Raw genomic sequence first — 17,454 nt, forward strand, 5'->3', positions numbered from 1 at the left:
AGTCCATAATATCTGGAGTGCCAAAGGTTCGCCACCACGGGTATAAGTGGACCGGGCTGGGGCAGGGGGGCGTAAGGACACATAACGACAATTCTCATTTCTTGCTTGGCAAGAAACCAGTCTGGAAACGAAGCAAATGTTTCGGTAGCCCTTAATGGCCAGTGATATTTTCCTTTCAAGCACCAGTATAAAACGGGGACTAAGAATTCATTCTACTTTTGCTTCAAAAACATGCACATCTTCATTGCACTCCTCTTTAAAATGCTTTAGTTCTAGTTACACACATCTGGAAAAGCATTACAAAACAAAACATGCGTCAGTTTGCTTGTGCCACGTGTGTGTGTCCGTGCAGAAGAACCAGAGCCGCCGAGAAGCATACGTCACCCTGCATCCCATTCCTTTTTCAGTGTATCTCAGGCTCTCTGAAAGAATCGGAGGCCATGTGCGTGAAGTAAAGTAATAAATCATAACTGTTACACAGGTTCAAGTCCATCAAAACTAGGTAAGGCAGGGCTAAGTTAAAAAAAACACTGCAGAAACCGTTGTAGTTAAACTCACTGCCCACAGAAAATTCAATATCAGTTGTTCCAATCACTCTTATTCTAGCATTTCACACCATTGGCTTGTAGGAATTTGGCTATCGTTTGGGGGGGAAATGAGAGCAAAGCATGCCTCGCAAAGCTACGTAAAACCACCCTAATCCCTGCGGCCAATGAAAGGTGCGAACTTAACTGTGGAACTTCATTGGCAAGGAAATAAAGCTTCAATATGCAGCTCAAAAAAGTGACTTCAAAAGCCGGTGAGACTACCTGGGATTGTTAATTTCATAAACCTTCAATATGGTATCAATCAGAGAAATGCAGTTAAGGACCGAATGAGATGGGATGGAGTCCCTGGTGTCACCCTAGGGAAGTGCCAGGGGCTCAATTCTGATTAGGACTGCTGCAGCGTAAGGACTCTCTTTTTATGAGAATGGTCCCAAGTGAAATTGGGCAGCCACAGCACTCATAGAGGTTGTTGCACGACTCTACGAAAGAGTGCCACAAACCCAGGGATGGCCTCCTGCTAAGTTTGGCCCTAAGAGTTCCTGTCACATAGTTGTTGGGGGGGCTTGCTCCTCTTTCTGGATGCCAGGAAGAAAAGACTAGTCCTGGGGTAAAAGCTAATACAAAATACTGTACGGCTTGCTAGTTTATTTTTCTTGGATTTCTTTTTTCATTTCCAAAGAATACATTTCATATTCCTAGTTAGTATAAATATTTTTTTTCTTTTTTTAAGAAAAATTGCAAAATGACCGAGTGAGTGGTTAAATAATACTTTCCGGCTCCCCACACCTCCGGGCCCCAGTTCATTATCTAAACATCAAAAAGGCATTGGGCGGCAGCAGAGAGGGCTTGAAAAATTCATGTAGCTGGACTGTGGAAAATCACATCGTCTAAGCTCCATTTGGAGCATTTGGGGGTGGAGAATAATGGAAGTCTCATTTTGTTTGGAGAAACTGCTTTGTGAAACCGTCGAGTTCATTCTCCAACTGGACGGATTTTTTCCTGTAAGACAGAAAGGAAGAAAAAAGATTGAGATCGTGCCCTTCTTCTGTAGACCAAGCCCGGTTGCAACCCCACCCGGTATCATGAGCAACTGAAAGGGATCCAAACTGATTTTCAGCAACATGCACACTATACACATGTTGTGTGTATATTTTGTATTTTCTGTTGTGAGCCACCCTGAGCTGATTTGGAAGAGTGGCATAGAAATTGAATAAATCATAACAATAATAGATGGTACCCAGAGCGCTATTTTGAAAACACTAGGGCAGCACTTGAAACATCTTCACATCGACAAAATCTACATCTGTCAGATTCAGAAGGCAGCCCTGCTGGGATCTGCACAAATGCTACACCAATACATTACGACTTCCTAGGCCTCTGGGCGAGGTTTGAATTGTAATGAAAGCCTAACAACCAGCTAAAGAATTGGCAGCTGTGAAATCAATCGTAATAATCATTGGGCACCAGGAAAGGTTAACAACCAGCTAAAGAACCGGCAGCTGTGAAATCAACCGTAATAATCATTGGGCACCATGAAAGGTTAACAACCAGCTAAAGAAATGGCAGCTGTGAAATCAGCCACAATAATCATTGGGCACCATGATTGCCAAGGGCCAATTCTAATACTGCACTGGTGGTGAAAAGTGCCATCAAGTCTCAGCTGACTTCGCAACCCTATAAGGTTCTTGAGGCAAGAGACTTGAGAGGTGGTTTGCCATTAAGTGGCTCTGTGTGGGATGAGAGAGTTCTGAGACTCTTCATGTGAAGGAGAGGCTTCATGTGAAGGAGTGGGGGAACGAGACCTGGTTCTCCACGTAAGATTCTGCCGCTCTTCATCACGACACCATGCTGGCTCCACTACGCTAACCACATGGAAACAGGCAAGAGAGACCTCCAATGTGGTGGTGCCTCTACAATCATAAGATACTTCAGACATGGATCAACTCCACTACTGTAGAGTCTTCAGGCCACTAGACCATCAACCTTATTGTAATGGTTCTGATACATTTTCATCCTATGCAGTATACATGATTCTCCCACATTTATTTATTTATTTATTATTTCACATTTATAGCCCCCCTCCCAGCCCCCCAAAGGGCTCATTTTGCCTTAAGAGCCCTGCGAGGCAGGTTAGGCTGAGAGAGTGAGCAGTCTAAATGCACCCAGTGGGTTTCACGGCTGAATGGGACCTAAAATCCACATCCTAGCCCAGGACTCTCCAGATCCTACCTCATCACATTGGCTCTGTACACAGGGAAGGTTGATTCATTTATTTGGTAAGTGCCTTACAGCATTAAAGATGCTGTGCAACTTCCTGCCATGAGGGGGCAGTACTGTTTCAGATCGTGATTCAGGGGTCAAAGTGGTGAACAAAATCCCTGTAATACCTTTAATTAAAGGTAAAGGCAGCCCCCTGCACAAACATAGATCATTACTGACCCATGGAGTGATGTCGCAGCACGAGGTTTACTAGGAAGACTATGTTTATGGGATCGTTTGCCATCACCTTTCCCAGTTGTCTACATGTTACCTCTAGCAAACTGGGTCTCTGGAGATATGGCGGGGTATAAATGGAAATAATAAATAAATAATCGTTTTACCATCGTGGCAGGATGGAAGGCTGAGTTAACCTTCAGCTGGCTACCCGAAACTGACTTGTGTCGGGATCGAATTCAGATGGTGAGCAGTATTTTGACTACAGTATGGCAGCTGAACACCCTGCCCCAAAGGGTTTAGTTGAAAACCTTTTAGTAGAACCAAGCAAGTTTTTCAGTTCACCAGAACTTTGTATCAGACTGGATGTTCAGTTTTTTAAAAAGACTGAGTGAGAAGCATATTTTTCAGGCCACGATTTTATGACTGGATCTTTCCGGGGCGGGGGGAGGGAGAGAAGGGAGTCTGTATCTGCACCATTGCAAGTTCATGAACTCCAGTCCTTTTCTAGGGAAAGGAAGGTGTCCTGGCTAAGGTGTTGAACAAGGATATGGAAACCCAGGTTCGATTCCCCCCCCTCTGCCATGGAAAATTGCTGGGTGACCTTGGGCCAGTCACACACTCTCAGCCTCGGCCATGACAAAGTATTTGGATGGGAGACCTCCAGGGAACACCAGGGGCATGATGCACAGGCAGACAACAGCAAAACACCTCTAAATGTCACTTGTCTTGAAAACTCCACAGGGTCACCGAAACTTAGCTGTGACTTGATGGCCAAAAACGCACAATGTCTGAAGGGGAAGGACAGCAGCCTGGTGTCGTCCATTTCATCTGATCTCAAAAGCTAAGCACGGTTGGTACATGGAAGGCCACCAAGGAGAGGCCTGCAGGAAAGGCAAACCATCGTTGGTTCTCACTTGCCTTGAAAGTCCCTTGCTGGGGTTGCCATTAGCCATCTGCAACTTGCCAGCACTTTGCCCACAAAATGCCTGAAGAGGCCCCTCTGACCCAACATCTCCCATGGACTCAATACAATGCCGTCATTTTACGTCTACCTACACTTCAGCCAACACCAGGAAGCTTTTCGAGATTCAATTTTTGGAAACAGCAACCTCTACCCCTGTCAGCCCAGAACAGGCCTCCTCTCCTGGATCAGTTACCGTAGCTGCTTGGAGTTGCTCTGGATTTTCTCTAGCTGGTCAATCTCTTTGGACAACCTGGCAATCTCTCCTTCCAGGTTTTTCTCAGTGATGTCGACTTGCTGGCAGAGGCGAGCGAACGTTGTGGCCATTTCCCTGTGAGAAAGCCAGAAAAGGTCAGACTCATGCATGTGCTCCACCTGCTAAGCCCAGAATGGAAGACTGCGACCAGACGGCGCTGCCTTTGCGTCCTGGGCCACAACACGAACAGGACTCTCCAGGATTTAACTACATGCTCTTCTGTGTAATTGTCTAAGGCTTTCTTCATGGTCGAATATACATGTTGTGCGGAAGCATATGGTCAGAATTCTAGTAGCATTCTCTTCCCGACGTTTCTCGGCCACCGTACCTCTGTTCAGGCTGGCATCTGGCATGATCCTCTGAAGATGCCAGCCACAGATGCAGGCGAAACGTCAGGACAGAATGCTGCTAGAACACGGCCATACAGCCCGGAAACCACACAGCACCCATACAAGCCTTCTGTTTACTTTAGAACATTTCCTTCCTGATCCAGCCTGGGCAAAAAGGAAACTTTAAACAGAGGTTCATTCCAAGCAAGATACTGCACGCACACCCAAACATAGTTGCCCCTGTCTCCACTGTCTGCTGTCATGAAGGAGAAACAAAATGGTTGAAGAAAACAGCAGTGAAGAATTCATCGCTTCTAAAAGTGAGATCTGCTCTCCATGCACTGCTTCAAGTAAAAAACAAAAACAGGGATGCTAGAGATCCTGAAAACAGAGCCCGCTATACGACACAGGCAACAAAGTCCAGATCAAGTGTATTCAGGTCTCACAATTTAGGTTGTCTTGCTGCAGAATGTTGAAGGTTTATGAACCGAGATAATGAATCCCGCTTAGCAAGACCAGCCCAAATTCTGTTGGCAAAGGAAAACACAGGCTTTGGAACTGCCCGCAGCTCTTCAAGCAGGAAAACCAGAAAGGTAGTTCCATTCTGAATGGAATACAAATGACCTTTCTTCCTCAAAAAGGTCAACCTAACTTTTCGAGCTGCTTTGCTTCAGATTCATGGACAATGCCTACACCCAGAAACGTTTCACGTTCACTGAAATTGAGGCCAGAGGAAGAGGAAAATGCAGCTCAGCACCCATCTGGCATTGCTGTTTGCAGCAATGATTTAGGGTGCAGGTAGTTAGTAGGATGCGGCTTTTCTTGGCAGGTGTGGGAAGGGAATGAACTAAAAGGCTCTCTGGAACAAGGACCTCCATTTCATCCTCTTAACAACCCTGCAAAGTAGGTCAAAGGTGGGGGAAGGGAATGAACTAAAAGGCTCTCTGGAACCTCCATTTCATCCTCATAACAACCCTGCAAAGTAGGTCAGCCAAAAGAGAGTGATTGGCCCAAGGTCGCCCAATGAGCTGCACAACAGAGTGAGGAGGTGAACCAAAACCTCTCCAGTACTAGCCTGTCTGTCCGTAACCATAAAGATCGTTTCAGATGGTACCTCTGTTGGTTTGTGGTAAGAACAGCTAGATTCGAGTCCAGTGGTACCTCAGAGACCAACAAGATCTTTGGGATGTGGGCTTTGACTCTCAAAACTCATACTCAGAGAATCTTGGTAGCTCTCAGGTGCTACCAGACTCAAATCTAGCCGCTCTTTCGCCATTACACCACACTCTCATATGTCTAGGCAAGGCTGATTTTAAAAGTAGTAGTGGCAGAATTGCTTTTGAGGAAAGACATTTGATGGTAATTGGTTCTAAATTACCAGAGAGTAAAGCGGAGGTGGGGGGGGGGGGAGTGGAGCCAACAGGGAAGACATTGTGAATGCTGGTTCTGGTGGGTTTTCCGGGCTGTGTGGCCGTGGTCTGGTGGATCTTGTTCCTAATGTGTCGCCTGCATCTGTGGCTGGCATCTTCAGAGGTGTATCACAGAGAGAGGTCTGTTTCACACAGATTTTAGGAACAAGATCCACCAGACCATGGCCACACAGCCCGGAAAACCGACCAGAACCAGTTGAATCTAGCCGTGAAAGCCTTTGACAATACATTGTGAATGCTGTTGGCCACCCTGAGCTTTCAAGGATATTAGGCGGGTTCTCAGACCTTCCTACCAATACAAAAATGATTTTTTAGCTCAACAATCCTGAGGCTGAAATAACTGAAACTATACCCAAATTTTGGCTGCGCATTTTGGATTAGGTTCCCTTGGCTTCTGTTCACATCACTCACGCTGTTCTTTACTGGATTCACTGCTATTCTTTGTCCCTATGTTGCATATGCCTGATAAAGGTCTCTGAATCTGAATCCAGTAAGTGTAAGTGGAATTAACACAGCCTAGCAGAGCGCTACAAATGCTTGCAAAGAACTCAGCACCTATTGCTTCTTTTTGATCCACCAAGATTGGCTCTTCCAGATCTAGTCCCCTAACACTGGTGCTTTCAACTTTTTCTTGCACCTGAGAAAGGCAAAACTATAAGCAGGTAAGAACAGGATGTAAACTATCACCCTGTACTTTCAAGGAGGAAGATGCTATTTCAGTCTACCACCACGTCTTTCCAAGCACTGTGCAGCTTCCTGAGAAGATGGGCCAAACGGGGGAATGTCTTCCGTTGGGGACGGGGGACCGACAAAGGACCGAAAACAGAGGCGACGTACTGCTGCACTTGATGGCTGCAATTTTTACTGGTGAAAGTGACTATCATCTGCAGCTTTTCGGTGGCATAGTTGACAAATTGCTTTTTAAAGGCGCGCTCTTTGGCTCTGGTCGTCCAGGTGAGCCTCTCATAGAGATACAGCAGCCCATACATGCTCAAGGACAGGGAGATGATCTTCCAGCCAACCGTTCGCCAAACCTGGAAGAGAAAATGAAAGTTCAGCACTCAAGCGGTGATTGACAGATCTGAGGAGAGGGCACAAGAATCTGACCTGTTATGAAGACTTTTGCTTATGAGAAGGGAAACACAGGTAAACATTGGTGCTGTGGTTTGTTGGCCAGAAATTTGGCAGAATTCTTTCCTAACGCTTTGCTCGTGATTTCAGTATTGGCATCTTCAGAGGATCTGATAGTAGGAAAGTAAGTAGAGTATCAGATCCTCTGAAGATGCCAGCCACAAGGCGCAGGCAAAACATCAGGAGAGAATGCTGCCAGAACACGGCCATACAGCCCGGAAACCACACAGCACCCCAGTGATTCCGGCCGTGAAAGCCTTCGACAATACAGGTAAACACAGCCTGTATCAGCTCTCCCAAAACCTACAGAAATTCTGGATGAAAGCCCAGCTCAAAAATTCACCTTCTCAAGGAGCTACAAGAGCATCTCGAAGGAGCTGAGGCATTTCCAAGATTCCTATAGTTCAGAAGGATTTCAGTGGCCTTTTTTTTTTTGTCTGTTTGTTTGAAAACCATTTAAAAAAATGCAAAAACCCGATTTTGCTCCTGGCAGTTGAAAGACGAGGTGAAAACTAATGGGAGTTTTACCAACTGCTTTTCTTTGCTGTGTGTGCTGCTTTTTAAAGATACTTCGTTGCTCTTTGGTTTACACTAAAAAAAAATCCTAAACCAATAAAAAAAAACCCCACATTTAAAAGCTGCAACCCAGAGATGCGGTCTTAACTATGTGGCTGTGCACAGAACAGCTCCAAGTTGTCACTGTATCTTCATCAAAATAGGATTCTGAAGATGAAAGCAGGAGGGGAATCTTGGAAATACAAGAAAAGGGGAGGGGGAACAACAAAAACCCCTTGACTTTAGACATATTAGTATTGCTACTTTGCTGCAATGTTATGATGGATGTTACACATGTTCAGATATACTGACAACTCAGTGCCATGGTCTAAAGATCCTAGTTGATTGTGCAATTGTTATGAAAGTATGGCATGCATAGATTTTGGCAAGGAGGTAGCCGTGCAGAGCTGCAATCTCAGGATGGAGAGCCATAGCAGCATAGACTACACACTGCCAGCCCTGAGAGGGGTCTAACCCTTTCCACAATTTCGTACGAAGGCAAAAAAACAACCACAGAACTTACCACTCCTCCAACGATGATGACGGTCATGGAGGTCCGAGATGTCAACGATGCCAGATTTGTGACCAAGGAAACCATGAGTTCTTCTTGGGATGGATTCTCTGGGGCCAAGGGAGGGGCAACGGCAGTGCAAGGTGTCGAGGCGAGAGACCTTGGGAGCTGAGAGAGAAGAGGGTAAAGCACTAAGTCTTAAGGGAGGACCAGACCCCCATTCTGACAAACAGTGATTTTAATAAACTTTGCATTGGAACATGCGTGCCTAAGATGACTTGTTGTTTCACTGCTGAAGGCAACTCTGAACACCCGTGTAGTAGTAGTAGTAGTAGTAGTAGTAGTAGTAGTAGTAGGAAGAAGAAGAAGAAGAAAAAAGTAGGAGTAGGAGGAGTAGTTTGGATTTCTATCCCTCCTTTCTCTCTTGTAAGGAGACTCCAGGTGGCTTACAAGCTCCTTTGCCTTCCTCTCCCCACACAGACACCCTGTGAGGTGGGTGGGGCTGAGAGAGCTCTGAAGAACTGTGACTAGCCCAAGGTCACCCAGCTGGCATGTGCTGGAGTGCACAAGCTAATCTGGTTCACCAGATAAGCCTCCACAGCTCAAGTGGAAGAGTGGGGAATCAAACCCAGTTCTCTAGGTTAGAGTGCACCTGCACTTAACCACAACACCACACTGGCTCTGGACACTGGCCTTGGATCCTGCAGTAGATCTCTGCTGATGGAAGGCATTTCCATCAGTAGAACGAGACTTTCTTGGTGGAGCCCAAAATGGTGGAATCAGTGGCTCAGGGCTGTTGCGGGTTCCTTGGAGGGGTTTAAACAAAGGTTGGATGATTATTTGTCATGGATGCTAAGATCATCCTGCGTGGTGAAGGGTTTGGGCCAGATGGTCCTTAGGCCCCTTCCAACTTTTAACTCTGTGATTCCTGAAATGCTGCTCCTAATGGACTAAGGAACTCCCCCCGCCTGCCCCTGCCACAAGAGTAAATTGGGAGAATCAGTGCAAGGGAGAGGAAAAATCAACGAAAATCTATTAGTGGAAGTTTCCTGCAGGATCCAAGCTCTGCTCTGCTTTGCTGCTGAGTCCTTGAGCACAAGAGAATTCCATGTCGAGGTTGAGGTTGTGACCCATTTATTAGGATCTGCCTGAACAAGCCATCAACACCAGCTTCATCCACTGAGAAAAGCCGTTTTGGACACTTACGGCCAGGGCTGGCTCCGTCATGCCCAGCAGCATCCGGTGAGTGTTTTTGGGGCCGAGGAACCGGCTGACGAGGGCAGACCAGCCCAAGGAAAACCGGAACGTGACGTCTTCTTGGAAATCGGCGCAGAGGCTGTGGCAGTTCAGATCGTAGCTGAGGTCAAACTTCCTGCATGGAATGAGCAAATGGAGCTGATTCTGAACCCCGGAAGGCAGGAGCGGCTTCAGGTTTTCTAAAAGAAATAAATGTCAAAAAAGGAGGAGATTGAGGTTGAGCGCAGTTAATAGTTTTACAGATGTGCTTCCCAGCCATCACAGCTGCTTGTGGTACTTGGACTGTACTTGGATTGGATTGGAATGGAAATTTAATTTGTATACCGCCCTCCTCCGAAGGGCTCAGGGCGGGGAACAACATCATAGTAACACAGTGCATCATAACAATACATAATCATACAATACAATAAAACTAATCATAGTCTCAGCAATAAGAACAATTTCAAACCCTTAACAGCATTTCAACCAGATAAATATTCAACATTTCCGTATCAGATTAACAAAAATAAAAACCTCATTAACATAATATTTGCTAGCCAAACATAAGAACATTTCATAATCTATATATATAAATAGCTAACAGTGTTTTTGTTGATGACAGTATACCTCAGTAACTGCTGGGCCAATTCCTCTGAAAATTCCCAGCCACTATAGTCAGCCAGGCGAGAGTGTTTTTAGATGTTCACATACCAGAAATTTCACACCTGGCCCAGGCAAAACGCCTTTTTCCTGGCGCTCCATGGTGAAGGACATGCAGCTGCCTGTGTGTAACTGTCACCCTTAGAATGTTCGTGCTGCTTAGAATGTTCACTCAGATGGCCAGATATGAGCAGTGGAAACAGTACATAGGCAGTAACTCGAGTGGAAGTGAAACACATACACACGAGGGAGAGGGAAAGGGGAGAGAGGGGGAGGGGTGGCATGCAAGGGAAGAGAAGTGAGGGAGGGAAGAGAGTGAGGGGCGACATGCAAGTGACGGGAGGGAGGGGCCAGACACCCTAGATTCCCTGAATACTGCGGTTGCAGTTAAGAAAACCAGGCACACATTACTCAGGAGCAAGCTCAGTACAGCAACCATGACATACTTTGAATGGCTGTGTCGCGCCTCTCAGAGGGTTTCCTCAGAAGCGACACCCATTGCCACCAACCAAACTTACTCCCAGGTAAAGGATCATGACCAGCCAGCCTAGATGTGTGGGAGGGGTGCCTTTCCACCCCCCCACCCCCCAAGGAATGCAGGTACACACATCACTGAGATCGCACAGTATCAGGCTGCGTGTTTGCATGAGCACATACTGCTGGCCTCTGCAATTGATTTGCTGCTACTGTTCCTTTCCCATTTCACCACAATAAGCCACATCAACGCTTGGCCGGGCCACACTAGTATGACAATATATAAGAACAGAGCATCACAACACTACCACATTACAACATCTATAATAATAAATAGCATCTTATAACAAATCCCTGTAAGAACATCAGAAGTATCATTAGTAATTATATAATAATAAAACTACTGGTTTTGTGTTTTAAAAAGGTTGATTAATATAAACATAATACCAACGCAGACATGTATTTTGGAAGATTTTTTAAAATAATGTGTTAGGTCTAAGCTATTACTTGAAATGATTAATTCTTATAGGCAGAGGTGTAGCTACTTGTTTTGTGCCTGCATTTTGATTGGCATAAATAAGATTTTGGGGGGAGGGGGTGTTTGGAAATGAAGGTCAGTTTCAGTGACAAACTAAAGTGGAAAGGTCAGCTCATGGTTCCCCCAAACTTTTCAAGCCTGCAGGCACCTCTGCAACTATGACCCAGAGTGGTGGGCACAATTACAAAATGGCTGACACAGGAGGTGGAGCCAATCACAAAAATGGCTGCCTCAAGAGGCGGCACCAATCACAAAAGGTCATGGAACAGGGTTACACATAACTACTAGTATTTCTTCAACATTTCAGGCAGAAGCTCTGCTAAACAGGATCTTAAAAGCCCTTTAATCTGTATGGCTAATGCCGAACTAGCCCATCCCACTTCCTAAAAGCACTTGGTGGGCAGCAGGAAAGGGGTCAGCGGGTATCACATCAGAGACTTCAGGTTAGATCTTACAAGCTCTGCCACTGGTCCGAGAGGGAAGAAAGGCCTCTTTTGACGACAGCTTCCCCAAAGGATTGTGGGCATTTGATCACATGGTGCACCTCCACAGTGGATTAGAGCCTTGGACCATAAAGGTCAGTAATACCTACTCTCTGGTCCTTTGAACTGGAGAAGCCAGGGATTGAACTGGTGACCTTCCACATACAAAACGGATAATCTACTACTGAGTCACAACCCTGCCCCTGAATATGACCTACTCAAACTGGCAGTAGTTCTCCGGGGTCTCAGGAGGACATCCTCACATCACCTACCACCAGATCATTTTACTTGGTGATGCTTGGGACCAATGTTCCCCGTTGGCCAGGTGGATGCAGAGACACCGTACAGGTGCCACGCAGGTTGGGCAGCCACCCAGCAGGGGGAGCTCTTGTCGGCAGCTCAGTTCTATGCAGAAGAACAAAATTAGAGTGACTGTTGCAGGGGACGGAACCTGGGACTTTCTGCATGCCACGCAGAGGCACTACCCACGAGCCATGTCCCTTTCCCTCCTTGATTCCCACATGTGACAGAAGAAGGAGAAGAGTTTGGATTTATATCCCCCCTTTCTCTCCTGCAGGAGACTCAAAGGGGCTTACAATCTCCTTGCCCTTCCACCCCTCACAACAAACACCCTGTGAGGTGGGTGGGGCTGAGAGAGCTCCGAGAAGCTGTGACTAGCCCAAGGTCACCCAGCTAGTGTGCGTGGGAGTGTACAGGCTAATCTGAATTCCCCAGATAAGCCTCCACAGCTCAGACGGAAGAGGGGGGAAATCAAACCCGGTTCCTCCAGATTAGAATGCACCTGCTCTTAACCTGCTACGCCACTGCTGCTCCTGGGGGCAGGTAGAAGGAGAACCTCATTTATTTATTTAATTTATACTCCGCTGTCCCTGCCACAATCGATTCAGAGAATGCAACATAAAATAGACGACAATAATATAATGTATTGCCAGAGGCAACAATAATACGCATAGTAAAACGCATTCCTTTGCCTAAACGTTACCGATCATTTCCTGTTGCGACTGATACATGGACAGGTTGACTTCACTGGAGCACCGGTCGGCCAGGTTCTTTCCCAAGCCTTCTTCTATGTGCTTGTTGAGTTCCTGGAATGTTTCACAGAGGAAAAAAAATCAAACAGTCAATGAATTAGCCGACCAACGTAGAGCTGCTAATCAGTCACCCAGCAAACAAACACAAGGGATACATTGTTGTCTTGGGATGCTAACGGAAAGCAAGTGGTGGGATCCAAAAAAATTTAGTAACAGGTTCCCATGGTGGTGGGATTCAAACTGTGGTGTAGTGCCAATGGGGCTGGGCAGGGCATTCCGGGGGCGGGGCCAGGCATTCCGGGGCAGGGCATTCCTGGGTGGGGCTGTGGCAAGGACGCAGCCGCTGCGCCAATCCTTGGGCAGGAAACGAACGCACACAGGCGCAGGCTGCCATGCACGCCGGTGCACCTCCTCCTAGACTGCTTCAAGTTCTTTGCACTACTGCTGAGGAGCGGCGGAGGGGCGTAACTAAGGCAAAAATCAGGTGGCAAAATCACCAATTAGTAACCCCCTCTCAGCACACACAAATAATTAGTAACCTACTCTCAGGAACCTGTAAGAACCTGCTGGATCCCACCTCTGGCTTCCCCTGAATGCTAACGGCAGCTGTATGCTCAAATAAAATTTTTTAATAAGGCCTGAACTGCTTCCAGGTACACAAGTCTGTTCACTTCCTTTCCTAACCATTCACAGGCATGGACAGGAGGAAAACATAGTTAAGGTACAAAATAGGGACAAAGTCCCCTCAAGAAAGTCTCTCTCAAGGCAACAAGCAGGCCGATCGCCTCTCTCTGCCTTGGCGCCTATTTGGTCAGCAGCTCATCGCATCGTTAAGGTACCTCAGATTCCTTAAACAGTTTTCCATCCACACTGAACATCTGAAACTGCCTCCTACTGAGGCAAACTATCAGCCCATTACAGTCAGTGTTGTCCACTCTGATGGACAGCAGATCTCCAGGGCGTCAGACGGAGGTCTTTCCCATCCCCTGCTGCCTAATCTTTTGGCTCGGAGAAGAGTTTGTATTCATACCACCGCTTTTCTCAACCGCAAGGAGCCTCAAAGCGGCTCTCAAACTCCTTCCCTTCCTCTCCCCGCAACAGACAGTGCCTCAATTTGTATTTACTGGATTTAACTTGATCCTCTTCCTGTTAATTCACTGCTAACCGTTGTTCAAGTACCGCAACAAGCTGAACACAACTCACAAAAGATTTCCATCTAGGGCAAGACTTACACTTTTATATAATTTCAAAACTTGTAGGGATGGGTGAAAATCAGAGTCAAATTCATCAACCAGCACTGACAATCGACAAATTTCATCCGTCATGGCAGAAGATACCTGGAAAAGATGGAATGTGCCAGAAGACAACCAGCAGAAATGATCTTTTGGAAAAATGAAGAAGAGAAGAGTTTGGATTTATATCCCCCCTTTCTCTCCTATAGGAGACTCAAAGGGGCTTACAAACTCCTTGCCCTTGCCCCCTCACAACAAACACCCTGTGAGGTAGGTGGGGCTGAGAGAGCTCCGAGAAGCTGTGACTAGCCCAAGGTCACCCAGCTGGCGTGTGTGGGAGTGCACAGGCTAATCTGAATTCCCCAGATAAGCCTCCACAGCTCAGGCGGCAGAGCTGGGAATCAAATCCGGTTCCTCCAGATTAGATACACGAGCTCTTAACTTCCTACACCACTGTATTGTTTTCAAATGACTTTTGGGGGGGGGGGTTGAAATTATTTGCATGGAGACATCAGGGACTGAACCTGGAGCCCCCTGCATGCAAAACATGCACCTTTAACTTCAGACCCTTTGCCAGCCTTATGAGTGCCCTGTAAGGCAGCCTGGCAGCATTTCTAACACTGCAGATCGGGATAGAGGGGCTGCGGTTTTGAGGATGCAACAAGACCTGTATGGTTGCCAGTTAGTAACTTATGAAGTAAGGAGTTGGGGATCCGTTCTGGAGCAACAGAGGACCTTTTCCCTCAAGCCGCGCCCAGCTTACCTTATTTGCTACTTCCTCCGTAACCTCTTTGATTTTTAACTTAATGTCAGCGGTGAGAAGGTTGAGCTGGTTCCGGACAAACTCCAGCCTGTCCTTCTGCTCCTCTCGTTGCTCCATGGAACGTACTCTAAAGTGGTGGGAAGGGCATTCGGTCAGGCCCTTGACTTCTGGTCACCCCAGAAATATCCCAGAGGAGACAAACCTAGACCCACAATGCTGCCCCTAGTGGTGACTCTCTGGTACCACAGGAAAATGAAGCAATTAATGAGTTCAAAGTACCATATATACTGGCGTATAAGCCGAGTTTTTCAGCCCTGTTTTAAGGCTGAAAAATGCCCCCTTGGCTTATACACGAGTCACTGCTTACCAGCCGGCTCTTCAGGCCTCTGCCGAGGCTTGGGGCGTGGCCGGGACAACCTCCCTGTGGCTGCTCAAGCCGCTTGTTGCTGCCCTCCTCGGAGGGTGAAGGGGAACCCTGGCTGGCTGGGCTTCCTCAAAGCACGGGAGGCAGAGGGAGCTCCTTATTTGGGCAGTGACTCCCCCGATGTCGTTGCCCAAATAAGGAGCTCCCTCTACCTCCTGGTTGCCTGGACTTCCTCAAACCCAGCCCAGAGGTGGACGGAGCTCCTTATTCAGGCAATGACATCAGGGGGAGTCACTGCCCAAATAAGGAGCTCCCTCTGCCTCCTGGCTTCCCACCTTCGGCTTATATGTGAGTCAATACGTTTTCCCAGGTTTTGGTAGTAAAATTAGGTGCCTCGGCTTATACACAAGTCGGCTTATACATGAGTATATACGGTACCACATAAATAATCAATGTTCAGGATTTGTGGTCATCATCATTCACCTTTTATTGGCATGAATAGAAAAAAAATACAAGGGTAAGGATTTGTGGTCCGTGGCATTAGGAGATCTTTTCACTCTTTCCTCAATGGAATGCTGTAAACATATTACTATTTCACTTGCCTATGAGCATACCAGAGCAATGCAGAAATAACCTGTCATTCATGCTCCCTTTCTGGCTGAGTCACATACAGTAACTTTGACTGTTGCGCTTGCCTTGAGTCAATCATACGGAAACCATGCAGGAACAACCCATCATACACGTTCCCTTTCTAGCTAAGTCACAAACAGGAAATGTGACTGTTGGACCCTGCTCTTCCTTTGGGACCAGACAGTCACCGCTAGAATCTCTTCCGGAGAACACAGATAGTGTTTGTGTGCTTCAGGAACTCTACTGGACGCATTTATATGGCGTTAATTGCTACGGTAGCAATATACCTTCCATGGATTGCATCTGTTGCTTGTGTTGAACATTGCTGCTGTCTGTATTATATAGGAACTGATTAGCAGATTTGCACACTTTATTAAACCACAGTGTTCATGTTTTAATGTGGTGGTGACAGCCTGGAGTGTGGTGGTTTCCTCTTTCCAGGTCTGTTGTTCCACTACACTCCACATAGGTTTGTTACTCGCAGCACTCAAGTTCCCATCATCCCCTGTCAGCATGATGCTGGCAGGGGATGATGGGAACTGTAGTCTATAACATCTGGAGGGCCACGAGTTTGACATCTATGGTCTAAAGGATACCCAGCATTTCTACCAAAACTTGTTGGGTTGATTTCAGATATATATATATATATCCGTACATAAACATTATTTCTTGACAATAACGTGAACAAAATAGTGATGCCTCTCGCAATATATATATATGAGATATATATATATATATATATATATATATGATATATATGATATATATATATATATATATATATTGCGAGAGGCATCACTATTTTGTTCATGTTATTGTCAAGAAATAATGTTTATGTACGGAACTAAATTGGAAACGTTTCTAACTGTTATACAGCTCTATTCTGCTGCAAGACTACAGGTGCAAATCGCGTTAGTGACTTGTACTAAACCTGCTTATCAGTCTGTCAAGAACAGAATCATCTGCTCTGGCTGGCAAACGACTCTCCAGAGTTTCATGCAAAGGTCACATTACCTAACATCTGGTCCTCTGAATGGGAGATGCCGGGGATCGAACTGGGGATTTTCTGGAGATGCTCTTCCACTGAGCCATGGCCCCCTCCCAGACCTGATACATGGAGCAATCCTGTTCTTACCTCTGATCAGCCCAGGTCTCCAAGAGCTGTGTATCTCATGGCAAAGGGGGGCAGTGCAGAAAGGGACTCTGCTGCTGCTGAAGAAGGCAACCGTGAGGGGAGATGCCTACCTTTGGTCGGCTGCTGCCACGTTTATGGAGTCCATAATATTTTTCACAGTATCTAGGATCTGTTTAGCTCTGATAGTGTGCTGCTCGAACTTTGTTTTCACGGCTGACTGCGAGATACACTCCTGCGAGGGCCCAAGGCACAACAACACATTACTGCAATTCCATACTCGGCGCAAGGCAGGAATTTCAGGTCAGAAAGCGCTCTGTGCTGCCAGGAGCCCAAATTAACCCCCTCCCAAACAAACAAACAAGCACATTGAAAACAAAGAGCAAAGGGGGAGATGAAAAGCACAGTGAAACAACAAAAGTCGAAAAAGAAAATCATGTTGATAAAATCGTAAGAGTCAGTGCTCTCCTTTACGGTTTGTCCACAGTAATGTGCAGAACACAAAAGAAAGTAATAACAAAAGCAATTGTGATTGTTAATGGAAGCTCATTTGGGATTGACCATTCAGGTGCTACGCAGGGGCGTACCGCACAGGGGGACATATGGGGACAAATGTCCCTGGGCTGCGGCCATTTAGTCACGTGGGGGATCGGAAAATTGCCCCCACTCCCCTCCTCCTTTTCCCCAGGTCCATACACTGACTTCAAGACCTGGTGCAAAAAAGTGTTGTTTGG

At 46.5% G+C, this 17,454-nt stretch overlaps 1 protein-coding gene across 2 annotated transcripts in view; it reads right to left on the reverse strand.

The window, feature by feature from the left end:
• Nucleotides 1-1,178: 1,178 nt before the first annotated feature.
• MFN1 (mitofusin 1) overlaps nt 1,179-17,454 on the reverse strand; it is a 39,752-nt gene continuing 23,476 nt past the window's right edge. For both annotated transcript variants that reach the window (XM_048505898.1, XM_048505899.1), the window contains 9 exons: nt 16,834-16,955; nt 14,595-14,721; nt 13,832-13,936; nt 12,551-12,653; nt 9,364-9,593; nt 8,170-8,325; nt 6,798-6,994; nt 4,142-4,276; nt 1,179-1,547 (listed from right to left, as the gene is read on the reverse strand). In XM_048505898.1, the coding sequence (XP_048361855.1) occupies nt 1,481-1,547; nt 4,142-4,276; nt 6,798-6,994; nt 8,170-8,325; nt 9,364-9,593; nt 12,551-12,653; nt 13,832-13,936; nt 14,595-14,721; nt 16,834-16,955 (1,242 nt within the window). In that variant the 3' untranslated portion in view covers nt 1,179-1,480. The remainder of the gene's footprint in view (nt 1,548-4,141; nt 4,277-6,797; nt 6,995-8,169; nt 8,326-9,363; nt 9,594-12,550; nt 12,654-13,831; nt 13,937-14,594; nt 14,722-16,833; nt 16,956-17,454) is intronic.

The sequence above is a fragment of the Sphaerodactylus townsendi genome, linkage group LG08 (assembly GCF_021028975.2).
Source record: "Sphaerodactylus townsendi isolate TG3544 linkage group LG08, MPM_Stown_v2.3, whole genome shotgun sequence".
NCBI lineage: Eukaryota > Metazoa > Chordata > Lepidosauria > Squamata > Sphaerodactylidae > Sphaerodactylus > Sphaerodactylus townsendi.